The 20,552-nt window shown below is 34.6% G+C and overlaps 2 protein-coding genes across 2 annotated transcripts; one reads left to right on the top strand and one right to left on the bottom strand.

The window, feature by feature from the left end:
* Positions 1-2,221: 2,221 nt before the first annotated feature.
* LOC129888759 (protein ABCI7, chloroplastic) lies at positions 2,222-7,335 on the top strand. The gene is made up of 3 exons (XM_055963755.1): positions 2,222-3,195; positions 5,463-5,722; positions 6,791-7,335. The coding sequence occupies exons 1-3, from the start codon at positions 2,305-2,307 to the stop codon at positions 7,104-7,106; spliced, it is 1,467 nt and encodes a 488-aa protein (XP_055819730.1). The 5' UTR covers positions 2,222-2,304; the 3' UTR covers positions 7,107-7,335.
* Positions 7,336-8,091: 756 nt separating this feature from the next.
* Positions 8,092-15,632, bottom strand: LOC129888760 (protein phosphatase 2C 29-like). Its single transcript, XM_055963756.1, has 4 exons — positions 13,745-15,632; positions 10,464-10,577; positions 9,754-10,018; positions 8,092-8,661 (listed from the first exon to the last, which is right to left on the bottom strand). Exons 1-4 carry the CDS (start codon positions 15,599-15,601, stop codon positions 8,537-8,539), a joined length of 2,361 nt encoding a protein of 786 aa, XP_055819731.1. The 5' UTR covers positions 15,602-15,632; the 3' UTR covers positions 8,092-8,536.
* Positions 15,633-20,552: the final 4,920 nt, after the last annotated feature.

A 20,552-nucleotide genomic window follows, 5' to 3' on the forward strand; every position in this document is an offset into this window, starting at 1 on the left:
TTTTTCAAAATCTTTAGAGGACCCTACATAATGATATGAGAGAACAATACATATAGCATCAACATGATCCACGCTATTTTTTTATCATTTAGGTGTCAATCAACACGAATTAGGCAATTTTTTCTTTTTTCACTTGTGTTAATCAATGGATTTTTTGGTGATACAATCTTCGGGCACTTTTTTTTCAAAACATTTACAGGACCATCCGTAATGATCTGGGGGAACAGTACATATAACTTCACCATGATACACGCATTTTTTAGCATTTAGGGGCCACCTAACATAAATTAGATTATTTCTCAATTTTTCGAATATGTTAGTCAATGAATTTTTGGTAATACGATTTTCTGGAAAAAAAATTCCAAAACCTTTAAAAGACCCTCTGTAATAACCTAGGGGAACAATACGTATAGCCTCACCTTGATCAACGCCATTTTTTAGTATTTAGGGGTCACTCAACAAGAATTAGGCAATTTCTCAGGTTTTTTGTGTGTTTGTCAATGAATTTTTTGGTGAAATGGTTTTCGTGCACTTTTTTTCTAAAACATTTACAGGACCCTCCGTAATGACCTGAAAGAAGAGTACACATAGCCTCACCATAATTCATGCCATTTTTTTAGCATTTAGGGGTCACTCAATAGGAATTATGCAGTTTTCTCAGTTTTTTGCATGTGTTAATCAATGAATTTCTTGGTGATATAGTTTTCGGGATTTGGATGTCAGTAATGACTTGGGGGAATAGTATGTATAGCCTCACCATAATCCACGATATTTTTTATCATTTAGGGGCAACTCAACTGGAATTAGGCGATTCTCGTAGTTTTTCGTGTGTGTTAGTCATGAATTTTTCGATGATACAATTTTTAGACACTTTTTTAAAAAAACTTTTACAAGACCCTTCATAATGACCTAGAAAAACAGTACATATACTTTTACCATGATTCACACTATTTTTTTAGAATTTACCGCCCTAGTAATCCAAATTTGAATGCTTTCAAATTAAACATGACCAAAAGTATCTTTCAAATTAAACATATATAAGAATGTGCAACGGTAAGAATATAATATTAAAAAAAGTTAATATTGTGATTATAAAATAAAGTTAGTATAACATAACAAATATTACCCACTGAATAGTTTGGTATTAAATATGCAATTTCGATGGCGTTGAGCCAATTTTTTTCTATAAAAGGATTCAAAATATAAGAAAATAAATATATAAAAATTGAGAAAATTCAACGTCTATTATATATATATATATATATATATATATATATATATATACCCGTTAGTTCCTCTCATATGCCATTCCTAAGAGGAAGCATCACTATAAGATAAAACAAAATGAGATCAATGTTGAATTTCAAAACTTAATAAATATAAAAAGGCAAAAAAAAAAAATTAAACAAATTAATCAGAAAAATAAAACACGTAAATAAAAAGGAGTTTCTTTAATTATCAAGCATAATACAAGAGCAAATGAGAGAAAAAGATAGAAAAGGATTGAAAAGTATATACATAGTAATAGTAATAGTATTATAAAAAATGATTGTTATATAGATGTCTAACTGTCTTTATTAAAACAATTTCAATATTTTATCTAAATCATTGATTATACGTGTATTTTGATAGAAAATTCGATGAATTCGTGCGATAAACCTCGTGCGATGAATTCGATCGAGAAAATATGCCGGTCATTTGAAATATCACCTGATCAATTAATTCGGTCTGGCAAATAATCATTGGGAAATTTACATAAATGTATTGCATTAAGAAAATATTTATCATTTATAGCAATAATATTTTTTCACTGAACACTTATAAAACAATTTTAATACACATTAGCGAGAATAATTTATAAAACTCATATAATACAAGTTTTATTCATGGATAATATATTTATCACATACTTTAATACACTTATAATACATTGTGTCAATTTCTTACCAAACAAGTATAATATATTTTAAAACACTTATAATACATTTATATTGCATGCATAATTCACTTTTAATACATGACAGATATATCATAATATTGCTATAAATGGTAATAAATAAAAAATATCACTAAAATCAGTAATTATTTATTAAAAAGCTTTTTCCCTACTAATTTTTCCATAATCATACAATGGATGACCCGACCCGGAATTGGCCCAATTAAGTTCAGACAGAAAAAGCCCAAATTAACCTCAAGCCCAATAACTATTTTCATCAGTGCCACCAAAATCTCTTCTTTCTCTGTTTCATCTTCATCAATACTCCAAATTCTTCTCTTGAAATCTAAAAGAAACCACCAATTTCAATGGCACTTTCTGCTCTTTCACCAATTTTCTCTACAAACCCTTCTGCATCATCAACTTCTATATCAAGAACAAGAAGAATCACTCAAAAAAAAAACAAATTTAGTGTCTTTACTACACCTAAATTCACTCCAATTTCAGCACTTTCTGATCCATATGTTCTCCAAATAGCTGAAACTCTTGAAGATTCTTTGCCTTCTACCTCTTCTACACCACTTCAGAAATTAAGAATCAGTTCCTCAGACACCCTTTTGTCAACCCCTTGGCCATCTCGTAAAGATGAGCCTTTTAGATTCACTGACACTTCTTTCATCAAGAATTCAAGAATTGAACCAATTCAACCTCCAAAGATTCCATCTTTGACTTCTTTGGATGTTTCTGTAGATACCCTTTTGCCTACTCTTTCAATTGTTGATGGTTATATAATGGATTCTTTGTCTCAGGTAAACGAATTTCCTAGTGGGGTTTATGTTGGTAGTCTGTTGAGTGTAGATTCTGAAACTATAATGAAAAGGGTGTCTGAATATGAGTTTAGTTTTAAAGGGGATTTGTTTTGGTCACTTAATGGTGTAGGTACCCCTGATGTAGTACTAGTGTATGTACCAGAAGGGTGTAAGGTTGAGAATCCATTGTTATTGAGGTACATTTCTGTTGAAGGTAGTGATAAAGAGTCAAAAGCTTTGCCTTTTTCGAACCCGAGGGTGTTGGTGTTGGTGGAGAAGGGAGGTGAAATTAGTATAGTTGAAGAGTATGTAGGTGGAGATAGGGATAAATGTTACTGGACGAATTCCGTTATGGAAGTGGTTGTTGGGGAAGGGGCAAAGGTGAGTCATTCTTACATCCAAAATCAATCTTTCAATGCTGCACATATCAAGTGGACTTGGGTTCAGCAGGTAAACTTGCTCTTCTTTTTAATTAAAAAATGACCTTGATAGCACGCACTGTTCGAGTATTTCTGTATAAGTATGTCATCTATTGTGTAGTTTTAAGCAAATATCTAAACTGAAAAATCGTACTTGTTTGGTTTGGTTTGGCTTGCTTCACCACGAAAGACAATTTTAACCAATACATACAAGTCGCTATGGTTTATTCATGTAGGAAAAGTAGAAAATGATCTAGGCTTTCACATAAGAGAATGTTCACATATTTCTTAGAATTTCTGATTTGATACAATGTACCTTTAGTTTTGGTGGAGAACATGTGAGAAAGTGAACATCTCAATGATATAAAAGATTGGGGTTCGTAGATTCTCTACTTTCTGGTATACTGCTTTGTACAAGGGACATTTTCCATTATTAATAAAATTATTACCTTATAAAAAAAGAAAGAAAAGTTATAGGGAATATAGAATGATTTGGCTGAGTTGTGAAGACAACAGAATACCAGTTAGCTTCTTTGGTTTCTCTTCTCTATCTTGACTCGGTCCTTTTTTTAATGTCCTTCTCAGCACCTAGAACGGGTTCTTGATCGTCTTGTACGAATCAGTGACCTCTGAGAAGTGATGGTAGTTGTAAGCATTGTTCTCTACTTCATCATTTCTCTTTTTTGAGAATGATAACGGTTACTCTATATATCCACAAGTACACTACCACAAAAGTGTAGTTCCCCTCCAAAAAGTGTTATAATTACATTGACCCTTGATTCTATTAAATTACAGCCAATCTATACTTGTACTAATTGCTTGTGAGCTATCTAAGACTACCTATTTACACCAAAAACAGTACAGAGCTAAAGAATAGAACTTAAATCTCTGAATGCTGCTCTGTTTTCCTTCTAATTATCTCTGATTCCTCTCTAGCCATACTGTCCACCATATACAAGATAGGACAATCTTCCATCTCCTCCTTTCTTCCTGCATTTCCATCCCTATTCCAGCACTTCAAAACCTCTTTGATCCTCACTGGTTTCACCCAGCTGATCTTTCTCATGATGATGAACATTTGCCACAGCTGGTCTGTCCACTTGCTGTGTAAGAAGAGATGGTTGACTGTCTCTCCTTGCTCTTCACACAAAAAACACCTGGAACATAGGTGAAATCCTCTTTTGTTCAAGTATCTTTCTGCCCCTTCATCCTCTCTGAAAGCTGTGAAAGTTGTTTCTCTAATTGGCCATGTAACTTTAATTTCTTTGAGTTGAGCTGGTTTCGCAAGTTCCTTAATCTCTTATCCTGGTGGGTTTTGTTAACGTGCTTCTTCCCCTTAGCCTTACACTCTAGGTTCTGTAGTATTTCCTCAAGCTTCTTCAGGGTTCATATTTGGATGTAGCTTTGTGCCTTGCTTTATCAAGCTGCCGCCAACAAGCAACAGAAACCAAAAAAAAAAGAGAGACTACATTAAGTGGTTGAGTAGCATTCTACAGAATTCTTATAGGCAAAGGAATGGAAACAACACTTGGAAAAGAATATGCATGTTAAGAGGTATAGGGACTGTGTAAATACAATGCTTGGACTATGAAGGGGAGATTTGGCACAATGGTAAAAGTTATCGCCGTGCGACCAAGAGGTGATGGGTTCAAGCAGCGGAAACAACCTCTTGCCGAAATGCAACATAAGGTTCCATACATAAGACGCGATGTGGTCCGGCCATTCCCTGCACACCACGTATTTTGCAGGAAAATTAGTCCACCAGGCTGCGTTTCATGAAAAGAAAAATATTTATTAAGATATTAATATCAAATGGCACCAAATCCTTCTTCACTCTTGGATCAAACCCAAAGTAAAAAAGTAATAATGCTTTCCTCTCCCCCCTGCTGTTTCCGCATGGCTTTTTGTTCCTTTCTAATGTATGCATTATGCAGAGCATCCATGAGATGTGGTCATTATATAGATGATACGGTTATGGACCTTGATAATTAACTCGTCTAGTCTTGGTGATACTGTAATTTTTTTAAGAGCAATTTTTGTTTGAGCGTGAAATATGAATACCACTCCCTGCTTACTGTCTCTTTTCTATTTGATGCTAATTGTAAGTAACTTATTGTTACCTTTCCCTCCATGAGCAGATTTAGTGAGGGAAGCGTATACTTTTTCTGTTCCAGGAGATGGATCTTATTAGTTGCTTAAAGCAATTCCTTAGGAACTTCTGTAACATTTTTAGTTATTTTATTTATTTGTCTTTTGGGCAGATTAAGTTTGCTTCACAGTCGAGTTGATTACTTTCAGGAATCAACTAGCAAATACGAGCATGTAGAAGTAAGCACTGGTGGAAAGTTGAGCAGGCACAATATTCACATTCAGCAGGTTGGTCCAGACACGGCTACTGAGTTATCTACGTTTCATATGTGTGTCTCGGATCAAACACAAGATCTACACAGTAAATTAGTCCTAGATCATCCACGAGGTGTCTCTCAACAGATCCATAAGTGCATTGTGGCCCATTCGTCTGGACAGGCTGTTTTTGATGGAAACGTTCAAGTCAATAGGTATTGTTATTCTGTCTCACCTTTGATGTTTATTTTAGCGACTCGTTATTCTCCAAATCACCAGTGTTGAACATTTAAAAGTACTCATATTGTTTCATTAGCATGTTCTAGATCTCGTCATAGTCTGTTCCAGTTCATGTTTGCGTGTGTGTATTTCTTTTTAAATTATCTACGAAGCTTAAGAACTAATGTCCTATGCATATGGGGAAACTTTTTTCTTGGAAGGGTTCCAATGTTACTTCGATTAAAAATACTTTTTACTATTAGTTCACTCTGGTATAATCTAGTCATTTCTTGGTTTATTGTTCTGCAATCTAGTTACTAAAGCAACTTATTAAGATAGTACAAGGTTGAACAGAAGTTGCATATTCCATCTTTGACGTAGGTGTAAATTAGTAGTCTCTAGAATCTAGTCAACTCTTGCTTTTCGGTGGTCGATAGACGAGGTGTCTTTTGCTAAGTATGGTACTCAAATCCCTCATTTTTCTCGACTCTTCTTCTTATTCTGCCCATGTCTAGCAGACACTGGTACTTCACGACGCTATCTTAAAAATACTAACTGAACCTATGATAAGAACCTGTATGATTGTATCCGATAGTCAAATGGTCCATGTGACATACCTGACCAGCACCTTATTAATGACCTTTTCAATTTATTCTTTTTCAGTCGGGTAATGATTAGAAAACAAAAGCTTGATGTTCAACTATTGCAAGTTTTGTCTTATCAATAAGAGATGTAATGCAAACTTAGGAGAACCTTCACCTTATTTCCTCCTATGTTTCTCGGACTCTCCAGAAATGTCTCTTGCACCCGTGTCTGATCCTCAAAAGATGCAATACTTTTGGAGGAGTTCAGACACTTAGTGGCATGTTTGGAGAGTCCCAGCAACCTAGCTTTCCTCCCTTGACTTGCTCAAGCACAGTTGAGGGACACCAGCTAGTGGAAGTTAGTCAATAAGAAATGTAGTGCAAACTTAGGGGAGTGTTCATACGGGTTGTCTATGATTTTGATTATTGTTTATCTAATGTGTAAGATTTAAATGTGTGTAATTTTGAACAATGTTGCAGATATGCGCAGCAGACAGATGCAGGACAACTTACACGAAGCCTCCTTTTGGAGCCTCGGGCAACTGTGAATGTCAAACCTAATCTCCAAATCATCGCTGATGATGTCAAGTGTTCCCATGGTGCTGCAATCAGTGACCTCGAAGAGGACCAATTGTTTTACTTCAGGGCACGGGGTATTGATGCTGAAACTGCCAGAAAAGCTCTGATCTTTTCGTTTGCAGCTGAAGTAGTTGATCGTTTCCCAAATGCCTCAATTAGGAAGAAAGTTGAAACTCATATTAGAGAACTGCTAGATTCCTCACGCCCTTCACAGTGAGCCATTTTGAAATGTGGCACATTTTTCTTTCTTAGTTTTGCGCTGCACTAATGATAATGAATGAAAGCCTGTCTTTTACTAGATGAATATAAGCAGTTGTTCAGTGTAATGTAATTCTTTTTTGTATTGAAGAAATAAATATGGTGATGTTTATTTGGAACTTCCATTGGCTGCACCAAAAGTTGTAATCTTATTTTCTTTTCAAGAAAGTGGAATTGTTTGATAGGAAGTACAGTGACTTGTTTCCCAGTGAGGTGCTTTTTAATTTTGCACTTCTGAATGCCTGTGCTCAACTAAGGAAGGTTGAGATGATCACACTTCAAACTGATATCGAAGCAAGTAAATGCTTGTCACCCATTGTCATCATAAATTTTCACGTGTTTGGCTAATGAGATAAGAATCAAGCTCACACATGTGAAGACGTGTTAAGATAACAATTATATAGAAGTGTGTTCATTATGATAAAAGTTTTTAAATGAGAGAATTACACACTAAAACAACGATAAATGACTTGTTTACGCCCAACTAAGCAATTTAATCTTAACTAGTCAAATATTTAAGTGAAAAATACATCATTTAATCATCATGCATCTACTAAAAACACGTTAGCTTATGATAGACCAAAGAAAGGCACTAATAGAGTATAGCAAGCTGCTCGTAAAATAGCAATAACTTGATTGCAAGCTTACCAATCAATAGCTACAATACCACATTCTACCAGTCATTGATTTGATTAGCTTACTGTTCGCGACAAATTTCGTGTACGGAAATTAATAACTGCAATCACGAAACAAATGTAAAGAAAAATAATTTTCTTAATCAAACTTGTGAGTACAATTCTGTCTATCCCCTGATTCTTGTCTCTAATTTCTTTTCCTTGATTCGAGGGCTGAAGCAACGTATTTCTCGAGCACAAGATGATGTGGACCTCCTTTACTTTACTTGATCATTACTTGCATTCATTTGATTTGGCAGGAACACTAGATGAACATTGGATGCGAATAAATTTTTTACCGTATCTATCCGAGAGATACTGCAATCAGCACAAAAAGATATGGTGTACCTTTCCCTTTACCCCGTTCTGTAAAGACTTTACACAAGGGTTCAACAAGAATTCTCTCCTCTGTAAACCACATTGGTGGAAATCCACCTCCAAAATAAAGACTTATCCCCTATAGATTACAAATTACTTAAAGAACTTGAATGAATGAAAAGATCTACAAAGCAAAATCTAAGAAGAAACTAAATGAAAAGATCCAGTTTCTTTCTTTTCTAGGAGCAATTCTAAGCAATCCCAACTACAAAACTTCTACTTTCACGAGCCTTGTCGTATCTAGCACTAGTTCTGGCTGCTGTTAAAGGTATAACTGGAGCAAGAGATCAAAATTTCTGCATCACTATACATGAAATAGATCGCCGGGACAGTAACATCAGAGGTATTTCCCAGATGACTTCCAAATTCTTCCTTCGAGAGATACCACCATAACTGTAACATCATCGTGGTACTTCCTACGATCTCCTTGGGGGATGTCCAGTAATTCATGCAAATCCATTCCTGCAGATAAAATTAACATTCAGTTATAAACATGTAGTTTTGCATGCCCTTAACCAATAACCGAAACAAGTCATTTAAAGAGGCCTGTATAAGATAAACATGAAATCAAAGATTTTGTTACCATAGTTTTATCTAAACCAGACACTGGTACAGAAACAAGATACTACAGTATGGAGAACAATAAAATTGTCTGGAGTTGTTTAAAAGGAATTTTTTTTCAATCAGACCGGTTCTTTGTGAGAGGGAGGGGATGTCTGCAAAACCTAAGACACCAACAATTAAAAAAAGGTACACATAACTTGTTCAACTTCAGCATACATAGCCAACACGAATACAAACAGCAATATAACAATCAAAACTTCTGACACTTATTGGTGCAGCCATGTAGCACAGACAAAACATTGCAGTGCTAGCAAGGATGCAGACTCAAGACTTCCCAGTTATTTTAAGATCTCATCATGCAGCACTAGAACTATTATTCTGACTTGCATCTAACTTGACTTTTGGGGAAGATACAAACTTGTATAATTGGAAATCCACATACTTTACCATCAAGTAGTCTATTATAGTTCATGGCTTAGATTAAAAGGCATTTCTAACCTTTTATTGCCATAATTTTTTTAAAATGGCATATCGTAAAACTCAAATAATTGTTGTTTGCTAGAAATAAACTAGCAGTGGTGAAATTATTTCATAATAACAATTGTTAGGTGACATTTGAGAAGGATAACAGAATACGATCGTTTTAACGTTCTTTTAAGCAGGGGGTATTTCAATTCATACAACAAGTATTCAGAATAATGAAATGGGCCAAGCATAGATACAAAGAATTCACACAGCCTATCTCTAATTTGAGATTGAGACATAAAGCTTCAGCTTTTATGAGAAGGAAACTAATAGTTAACTCATCAGCTTCTAGATGTTCAGGTTACCAAATACAAAATTGGTCTAAATTAGAGAATAAAAGAAAGACGACACCAAGTCTAAAAAATTAAATGTAATTTTCACATCAAAAACTCAGGGTATTCAGCCAAAATCAACAGTAACTTAATACCCTTAACTCCCCACAGAAAGACTAGAAAGAAAATATACCAGCTTTCTTGGCTGCACGGAACAAGAGCTCCTCAATCAGATGCTGAGCAGGATCCCCATCAGGAAATTTCTCCATGAAATTCTCAACATGACAAACAACCTCCTGATTGCTCAAGTATTGGTATAAGCCATCAGAGGAAAGAACCAAAAACTGATCTCTAGGACAGAGTTTATGATGTCGCAGCGAAGGTGTACAAGATAGGTAAGGAGCATCCCCAATATACTCGTTCCGAAACATTTCTAGCAATGGCTCATTCAATTTAGGCTGCATCAGCACATCTCAAAATATTAGGCTGACTGGAAACAAGCATGTCAAAACAGAATATAAGTCTACAAGGGCAAAGAACTACGTCAACTATTTAAAGCATGACGCCGCCCAAATAAGTAGATGTCTGGCAAACTTTTGCATGTTCAGAGTAACTATACATAGAAAGGAACAGTAGTTGCTAGGGCAAACAGTAGTTGCTCATTCCATCTTCCAGACATCCATAGATAAATTTAATCGAATCAGAAAAAATGCACAGGCCAGTATATCTGGCATATCAACTATGTAATAGCACAAGATGGAAAATAGACCAAAAGAGGTCTGCTGGTGCCATAACTTTTAATATAAAACAAGCACCTGAACAAGCAAATGTGCAATTTGATCCAACAGCTGGAGATCTTTGGGATTGCAAACGAGGATGGAGAAAGAAAAGCAAATGACTGACCTTTTTAAGGAAGCCCGCTCCAAAAGCACGAGTGACTTTTAGACGACCTTTCACTCTATCATTAACAATGCAGTTGCTGTCGTCTGGGTGTTCATTCTTAATTCTAGTAACTTCCTGGAGATTGTTACATGAAACAAACTGTCTAAGACCCTGATTAATTAAAATACAAACATGGAGAAATATAACAAGCAATAGACAATTAAATATGTTACAAGTTTCATTATGAAAGGTAAGATTAATTTAAATTACCTGCTTTATTCATTTAGAAATAAACTTTAAATTTTTCATTTTATTGTCACAAGTATCAATGGCTTGTTTAGGCCACAAGTTTCGAAAGTCTTTGTTTATTTCTTCAACACCCAAACATACATAAAATGTGACCAAGGGGTATATTCATAACATTTTTTAATAATTATCTATAAGATTTCTGAGTATAGTTACTGTCTAGTGCTGCTTTTTGAAGACAGCTCATGTGTGATGAGGCACGTATCTTAGCACCTTGGTGCCTACACTAAAGCGACACCTAAGCGAGGTGAAGCACAACCTAGGTTTTGCCGAACTTCAAGCCTTAAGTGTGCCACAAAATGAGCCTTCAACAACACTCCAAGGAATTAATGCAAGCAATCTCATTGTCAATATCATAAGAACTAGAAACTACACATCTGACACGGAAAAGATGAATATGATAAAGGATGTGATGATAACATTTTAGTGGTTCTTCTGCCCTTCCACCCACCGCAGGTTGGCTGAGAGGGAGGTTCACAAGCATATTGCTTAACTAGTCTAAAAAGGCATATTAATTCACCATACTCACAGTATATTAACATTAGGAGCGGGAACTTTAGCGCGGATGGCAAACAATGTCAGACAGAGTACTGGCTATCTCTCAGCCTCAACTCGGATGGGAAAAAATTCAGACAGAGTACTTGCTATCCTCCCACTCACCACTGCCAAAGCCGAGTTTTGTTTTTAAGATAAAGCAGCTCATCTTTCTTATCAAGCTACATGCTGCTCTCCTACTACCCCTTCACAAAGCCTTGTGTCTATTTTTCCAATATAAGAGTTCTGAACAGCAACCAAGCAGAGGCAAAAAGTTAATTGATTTTTCACATCTCAGTCTTGAGAGCAGAGTTACCCAAGTACATGTACTAGTGAAAGAATGTAGGTAGCAGTGAAATAGTCGAGGTGTACGCAAGCACGTTCGGACACCACCACTATTGAATCCCTAATCAACCCTAATGTACAACCCTTCTGCTTCAAACCGCGCCATTCTGTAAGAGCAGCAAACAAAGCCACAGAAGACGGCCCACTTAACTAATGTAACTTATCTATCTGCAAGTCAGAAGGGAAAGAAATTGACTAGGAAGACTAACTCTAAACTCTGTTCTCAAAGTAACCACTTAAATTAGCAGAAACTTGCGCTCATGTTGCTTCAAAGCACAACTTCTCTCGAACAATAACATGTGTGCAAATCCAGTGCATAGTTAGCAAACACCAAAATTGTCCATACCATCAGATGGACCTTGAATATTAACCAAAAATCTCCTTTCATTGATGTCAAAACAGCTTCAATAGCTGTATGAGAGTTGGATGCTCATGCTCACAAACATTTTCTATTCCAATTCAGAATATCCAACCATTAGTCATGGTTATGTCAGGGTTAAGACTGGTCAGAATTATGAGTGGTGGCATCGCATGTGAAGGGGTCCACAGTAGTGTGGTCTGGTGTAATTGGTAATAGGTGTTACGGCAAGTAATTTGTTCAACAACTAGCCAGACCAGTGAACTACAACTATTATCTGTGGCAAGTTAAACAAAAAGAGCAAAAGATCCACTTGAATTTGCAGACTCATGTTGGAGTCATAAAACAATATTTTGCACTTATTGATCTCAATTAAGAAGGCTCAACAAACACAAGACACAAAAAGCTTCTCATAAATGTTACATGAAAATGAAGATACGCAACAAATCTGTTTTACTTCTTTTACTTATCCACCTCATCCTCTTCCTAGCACTTTTTTCTTTCCCTTTGTGTTTTGGCTTTGTTTCGCAGGAGTACTAAACCCGGTGCATTGCTTCCTAGTTCATGAAATCATCAAAGAAAATATCTAGTTGAACACTCACTATCCAATAAGACATTCAGATGAAAATGATCAACTCCTCTGGCAGAAAAAGATTTGGTATGACTTAACAATAGACAAGGGCATCTTCTCAACTAAGCACACGTCCTTTACTTGGGCATAATTACCATCATTTAATCATGATAGGAGTTGTTGATTCATCCCAATAGTCGAGGTTTCTTCCAACGCTCGGTAACGCGAGGATAGGGGAAAGGGAAAGAACCCATTCACTTGGCATTCAGAAATTTATCATATTCATTCTTGCCCATTGACCCAAGACTAAAAACTAAAAAGGTTGAGAACATCGTATTAATACATAGCTGAAGGAAAGCTGTGACCACTATTCGACTACAAACAATATCTTGCTTAAAAAGAGAGAGATGTGGAAATAAAAGTGAAGAATAAAAGAAAAAAAAAAGAACACAGAACGATCCGTTTATAAATACTAACACCTCAAGTACAAGTAATCTGTTTGTAACAAATTCAATAATGCATCCGATACAATAGTTATTACAAGTAGAGAACGTACTAACAGAAGCTATATTTGAATCTAACTTGGAAATTTCCTCAACCCGTTATTTCTTTTAGATGGATAACGAGTACTAGACAAGACAAATATCTTGACAGCTGCTTTTACTAAATCTAGAACACTCACATTTGACAAAAGGGTCAAATTTTTCTTAAAACACCTATACCAGCAAAAACGCTGCAAACCCTAAAATTTAATGGTTCAATTAACGTCTACCAAAAGTTCACAAGATGAGACCAACAGAGAAACCAGTTCGGCAGACAACAATATGAAACAGCTTTGCATATCACTAAAGCAGGAAACTGACTTTGCGATCTCTTTGCTTCTGAGGTTCCTATCTAGAAATGATATCCTAATGAAATTGATTAACCTACTACATTCAATGATGTTAACCAGTAAAGCCAGTATTGAGCACAAGGGAAATTGTTTCGGGACAGTAGATAAATGAAACAGCTTTTAAGTTACATTGATTGAGACTTGAAGTTTAATAACTCCTACTGAGCAAAATATTAATATAGTACTTAGAAAAGAGTTATACTTCTTAGTTCTTACCAAATTATCAAACTTCAAACATGGAATGAAGCACCAAAAAAAACCAATTGACAAAAAATAAAGAAACCAAGGACTCTTACTTCCTCAATGCTAGTGCTGTGATCGGTAGACAATTGCAAGGCAGCCAGCTTAGCAGCTTTAATAGGTATATCATTCATCACCTTATTTTCCTCATCGCCGGCAACTACGGATTCTTCAACAATGCCCTCAACAGCCAACTCACTGTTACCTGGAACTCTTGATTGTGAACTAGAACTAACCTCTTCAGGCTCATACTGTGCCACAATAGCACGACTATCGCCCACATTCATTACATACACATCTTCATCTCTCATCAGAGCAACCAACAAACAAGAACCCATTAATGCAAGCTCAGGATACCGATCAAGAACTTTATCTGTCATATCCAAGTATGCGAGCTCAGTGAATTCGAGAGCTCTTGACATTGCTCTCAAAACTAACTCATGATCAACTGGACCCACCTTACGCCGTTGTTCACTTCTATTAGTCCTTTCTTCTACTCTATTCTCCCCTACTTCAACTTTCTCTTTAGCTTGCAATCCAAATTTCCATGGAAATAACCTCTTACTCTCTTTATGCTTAATTAACAATCCGTGTTTCAACTTCGACAACAACAACGACCTCCTATTAACTGCTGAACCTGCACTATTTACACTTAACGCGTCATCTACTGAAAATGCAAATCTATCCGAACCCGAAAGATCAAGACCATCCTCTGTCTCAGCTTCTGCTAAATATTCCCACAATCTCCTCCTCCTAAACACTATTTCCCCTGATTGAAAAGTCACCTTCTTTTCCGACCCTTTATCTAGCTGTTCCAAATTAACCTCATTTTCACCTTCTTCTACTCCCCTACTTGTGGGGTTAGCTTCTCGATTAGAATTTGGTTTGTTTGAGTCCTCAATGATCATTTCATTTTCTAAACCTGCATTTTCTGCCTCCTGGTTACTAGTTTCTTCACTATCCCAAAACAAACCCTCTAATTCTCTGTACATTGCTTTGTACAGATTACTCATCAAGAATTCAGGTCCATCTGGTCCATTAAACCCATCATAAATCCCAACAAAGAGCCACCCATGTTCCTCCGATACAACCACATGCACGCGATCCTCACCGGCTTTCCCCAATGCCCATTGGACATTTGAATCACTCCCCACATCCGAATCACGAGTACAGTTTCCGGCAGCTGTCATTTCCTTTCTCCCGATGAAGTTTCTCACCGGAACCACCCACGGCCTCTTTTTCTCACTGAAGTTCCGGTAGAAAGCCTTCCTAATTCCTGCAATGCTCTTCTTCCTTCTCTTTTTTACATAAGCTCCACCTAATGGAGCTGAGAAGGGAACTCCATTCCCTCCTCCACCGCCGCCATCGGAGCTAGCGGCGGTGTCTAGCGGTCCAGATAGAGCACCCCGCTCGATTGGACCGGACATGAAAAAAGCTCTTTCCATTGGACCGGACGGTTCGCCGCCGCGAGGAACCGGCTGAAGAGGTAAAGCACAAAACGACGACGTACTTTCAAACCCATTGACAACACTACCCTTTAAACCACCACCAGCAAAACCCACAACACTACCATCACTACCAGTGGCATCATCGTAAATATTGTCAAGTTGAAGGACAGTTCTAGGAGTCAAAGTGTTTGCACTTACAGAAGCACCGGAAATCCCTCTGAACCCGGTTTCCGTCGAACCGGCCAGTCTGTTCCTCCCCGGTTCATCAAACCGGAGTGATTGAGAAGGTGAAACAAATCGATCTGAGTTGGTCGGAGAGATAAACCGGGCCGATGACCTTACATAGCAGAAGGAATGACCAAGTGTTTCATCAAGCGGTTCACTTCCGGTGAAGATCACCTCCGGTTCACCCCGGTTCACCGCCGGGTTAAAACATGGAAACAGCTGAGAAAACCCTCCTCCCATCACATTCGATTCATTTCACACCCACCCACCCCCTTCTACTACCCCACTTATATATATATGTATATTATATATATATATATATATATATAATTCTATCTCTATATTTCCACAAAAACAGAGCTACACAGAAGAGCAAAAAGAAAAAAAAACAGTGAAAAAGAGAAACTGGGTTTGCTTGATGAAGTGAAAGGGAGTGTAGTTGTTTGAGTTTCTTGGATTTGTTGTGAGAGAAAGTGATGATATATAGAGAGAGAAACAACTATACATTTATGTATAGATATAGAGAGAGAAAATGGAGTTTTGAGTTTTTTTTGTAATGTTTTTGCGGGCTGATGGAAGGTTTGTTTTTTTTTGTTTGAAAATGTACTATATATATCACTTGACATTTTTTTCTTTTGGTTTCTTATTAGAGGTTCCATAATCGTATTAAGATTTGATTAAATTGAATTAACTAAGTTTGACTAACTTGAATTGACATTGAGAAAGTGATTTCAATATAAGAAAAAATGGAAATGTAAGGGTAAGTCATTTTCCACTAGCGTTGTTTTTCTTTTTCGAATTGATTTGTAATGAGATCTATATATATATAATTTTTTTAAGATTTTATTTATAAAATTACACTGAATATGTTGTTGAAAAAAAATATACTATATCATTGAAGTTTTTTTTTTCTAATTTTTCATCAAGTATTTGATATATGTATTGAGTCTTAATTAATATGAATTCAAGTTGACAAAGTGATATTTTGATAATAAAGAGAAATGAAAATGTACTTCTAAACTTTATTAATTTTCCTTTTTTGTTTCTCATGAGATGTTTTATACTTATATTTAGGTTTTAGCTAATTTGAATTTTGTGTTGAAAAAGTTATATCGATTTAGAGAGAAACAAAAATCTACTATATTATTGAACTTTCATGAGTTTTGTTTTGTTTTTCGCCAAGTATTCGTTATTTATGTTGAGATCTCGATTAATTTGAATTTGTTGTAAAAAATGATATCAATACAAAGAGAAACGAAAATAAAGTATATCACTCAACTTCCATTTTTCGCTTTGAATTTTTTGTTAAGTGTTTAATATTCTTATTAAGGTTTCGACTAATATGAATTTACTCCGACGATAATCTAAATTTATATTGCGTTAAACTCATAAAAAAAACGCTCACTATAAAAAAAAATCTATATCTAAAACTCAACCTACAATCTTTAATTATTATAAGTGAAAGAATCTTTATTTATATCTTGAGAATCTTATTACATTATCTCCACTAATAGAGAAGTACATGTCAATTTGAAAGAAAAAAAGTAATTAAATATTTTGAGTGATCTTATTACAGTAATCCACATAATACTGAGTCTAAATCGTAAACAAATAGACACAATAAAAATCATAAATTTTCAAATCTTATTAAAAAGAGATAAGGACAATTTTCATTTACTTAAATTGTAATAATTTTTCGATTGCTGACTACGAATAGATTGAAAAAGATTTATAAAATTCATATATCTGAATTTAACTAGCTTGAAATGACTACGGAATAATTATGTATGCAGAAGTGAATGAAAAAAGAGATATATTAGCGATATTAAATAGTGATGTTTTTTTCTCCAACTTAAATTCTTCGATGTTTAAAATTTGCTAGCTCGATTAATTTGAAGCCTAGTTGGATAAGCTTAATGCAAAACTAAAACATTTTTTATCGAAAAGCATGAACCCAAAACGTTTAATTAAGAGTAAAGAGATCTTGATCTTCCAATCAAATCTCAACTGATGGTTTTTCTTATAGAATCTAGAGACAAATTACAGATGTTAAAGTTAATCATAGGTTTTGAACTGTCATCAAACACATATTCCGTCTTAGCATTACTGAGTTCGTATTTAAATACTTATACATATTAAATAAGATTATTTTTTTAATATAATACAATAACTAATTAAAAGTTACTAGGTTTTCTAAACCCTTAAGCTTGGAGAGTTGCAGTGCTATAAGGAAAACTCTCAAATTATATTGTATATATAAGGTCAAAAATAATTATTTTTTTTAGATATAATAAATATTGAATTCACTCAACTTTCTTCTTATTTTTTACTTCGTTATATTATAAATCCCTTTGATAAAAATTTAACTCCGTCATTATCATAAGCAGGGGCGGAACCAGAATATTTGATAAGGGGGTTCAAGAAAATTAAAAAATAAGGGACTGAATGAAAAAAGTAAAAAAATGTGTCATTGCCGAGAATCAAACCCGCGACCATGGGCTCAATCACAGTCGCCTTATCCACTGATCCACAATCTTCATTTGTTAAGAGGATGCAAAAATAATATTTGTACATGAATAAAAAAAATTGCAGTATATATATAGTGCAATTCTCCGACGAAGGGGGTTCGGTTGCCACCCCTCGCACCCCTGTAGCTCCGCCCCTGATCATAAGTAATACTCTACATCTGCCCCTTAATACATTGGTAGAGGAGAATAAAATGCTACATTAATTTTACATATATATAGTAAATGTTAAATTCTTTTTACATCTTTTTCTATTTTACTTTGTTATATTTCAAATCTCTTTGAATCCCTCCCCCTCCTTCCCTCGAATTTGACAACAAAACTTACTTTAGTACTTGGCAACAAAAGTTTAAATACCCATATAGTTAAAGTGTTAAAGTAAATTTTATTGTCAAATTCAAAAGAGATTTGATATATTTATTCTAAAATTTTAACTCCATCATCATCTGTAAGCTAAATAATACTTCACGTTCTCACCTTGTTAACCACGTCAGAATATCCAAAAGAGAATGTGCCTACATTATATATTGATGAAATTTTGAACTTATCACTTCAACTCGTCAAGTGAGATAGCCCTCAATCCGACGTTTGTGATGATAGTTTATGGACAATTTTAGATCTAAACTCTAAAGAATATACTAGTAAAGTGTTTGTTTAATTTTTTTAAAAAGGAAAATGAAAGGGGGGGGGGGGGGAGTAGGGTCAACGTAGTGGGTATCGAGGGGCATATTTTGTCTTTATTTATGGGTTGCTTTTGTCTTTATCGTTGTTTTTGGGTTACTGCGTCTGACTATTTGTTTTTGTTTTTACACCCTCCCAAAAGGTCAAGCCTAAGTTGAATATTAATAACCACTAGGATTTGGACTCTTTCCATACTTTCTTATGACCCTTTTACCCCTTAATAATAACTTTTTTTTTTAAAAAATAATAATATTACTTATCAAGTCATGTGATCGCACTCTGATTGTTAGGTGCGGAGCTAAGTGGGGGCTACCAAAAAATTATGCGATATGTTCAAGGTTAATTTTTTTTCCCTTATGTTTATATGATAGATGTTCATCAATTTTCTTGAATTCTTCGTGTCTTTACTTCCTAATATTTTGAACTTCTTTAATGAAAAGTTTAACTATACCATTGTTGATCGCGCTAGAATCACAAAACTCGTGAGAGTTGCTTTACGATGGCACAATAATCGCACAAAAATATCATGTAATTCGTAGAAGTTGATCAAATATGGTGAACCTATCGCACTCTCACCACACATTGCTAATACAAGTTTGACAAGAGTGGTGGTTGATGGCTAAGAGGTTGGGGTTGGACGGAGGGGTGGGGTGGGGTCGGAAGTTAGGAAGTGGATTTTGAAGATCAGGAATAGACAATCAACGAGAAATGTTATTTATATATCAAGAAGTTTTGTTTTTCCACATGAGAAATTATTTCCTAACTTTTAATGAATTTACTTTTAATTTCTAAAAAAAAATATTTATTTGACCAATTAAGTATAAAAAAATTTTAAAATACTTTCCTCCGTATCAAACACATGCATAGTCTCTTATCCTCTCCATTAATTTTCAAAACTTTTAAATACGTAGACTTCAAGGGGAAATTAGCTAACCTATATTTGTCCTAAATATATATATATGGCACTACAATGCTACATTTCTTTTTGACAAATCTAAGCTAATTATTTAGATAGTCAACACCAACTTTATGAAACTTCATATCATATGATAAATACTTTTAATTGGAGATTTAAATTTCAGCGGGTTAAAAATATTAGGTGTTTACATGTACCTCACGAAATTAATCAAAAGTGCAAAGAAACTGATTTAGACATTATAATTATGTGTAAAAAAAATAGACTGAAATCAATTTAATTTATTTTTTTGAGTGCTTGATCAAGGGTATAAACACCCAAAATATGCACATTAAAAATCTATAATTTTTATTTAATTAATGTTTTATTCATAGCAAAATATAAACTAATAATTTATATAATCGTTGATAGTGAAAGTAGATAAAGTATTGAAAAAAAGAAAGAATAATATTTCGGCTAGTTGGAATATTGGGTCCATATAGGGTATTAGTTGGTCAACGAATTGAAGAAAATATAGTCTAAAATTGTGGGGTCCATGTTGATTTTTTTTTAAAGATTTAAATTTATTATATCGTTCGATCAATTAATTTTTATATATATAGTATGCATATATATAAATATATATTTGATAAAAAATATATTTATTTTTTACATTTTGAATATATTTTGTAAGTTAATTGATCGAAGTATTTAGGACCGTAATCATACTTTTATTATAAAGTGAGTATTGACACACTTTTCGGTTAACACTCACATAATCAACTCTTTAAAGTTTATTCAATAATAGTAAGTTATCTTTCTAGCTTCATTTTTACTGTCCGAATCTTACATAATCAATATTCTAACCATGATTTGAGTTCGAAACACAAAAATAAATTGAATCAATCAACGATCAATGAATACTAGTATAAGTATTAGGTAATTCTGTCCACCAATAAAAGCGGATGTAGGTTGATGGATGAATTTTACAAAACTCAATAATTTTAGCTTAATTTATTTAATATGTAAAAATTATTAATTAAAATCTAATAATTTAAAATTCATATATTTCAAATTTTTAGTGTGCCTT

Source organism: Solanum dulcamara, chromosome 5 (genome assembly GCF_947179165.1).
Source record: "Solanum dulcamara chromosome 5, daSolDulc1.2, whole genome shotgun sequence".
In the NCBI taxonomy this organism is placed as follows: Eukaryota; Viridiplantae; Streptophyta; class Magnoliopsida; order Solanales; family Solanaceae; genus Solanum; species Solanum dulcamara.

Bases quoted from the DNA above. Each gene is read 5' to 3' on its own strand.
- LOC129888759 (XM_055963755.1), top strand. From the start codon at position 2,305: ATGGCACTTTCTGCTCTTTCACCAATTTTCTCTACAAACCCTTCTGCA. The intron at 3,196-5,462 runs GTAAACTTGCTC...GATTACTTTCAG, and splicing joins AGTGGACTTGGGTTCAGCAG to GAATCAACTAGCAAATACGA. The intron at 5,723-6,790 runs GTATTGTTATTC...ACAATGTTGCAG, and splicing joins GGAAACGTTCAAGTCAATAG to ATATGCGCAGCAGACAGATG.
- LOC129888760 (XM_055963756.1), bottom strand. From the start codon at position 15,601: ATGGGAGGAGGGTTTTCTCAGCTGTTTCCATGTTTTAACCCGGCGGTG. The intron at 10,019-10,463 runs GTCAGTCATTTG...GTGCTGATGCAG, and splicing joins GAGCGGGCTTCCTTAAAAAG to CCTAAATTGAATGAGCCATT. The intron at 8,662-9,753 runs GTATATTTTCTT...TTTTATCTGCAG, and splicing joins CCGTGCAGCCAAGAAAGCTG to GAATGGATTTGCATGAATTA.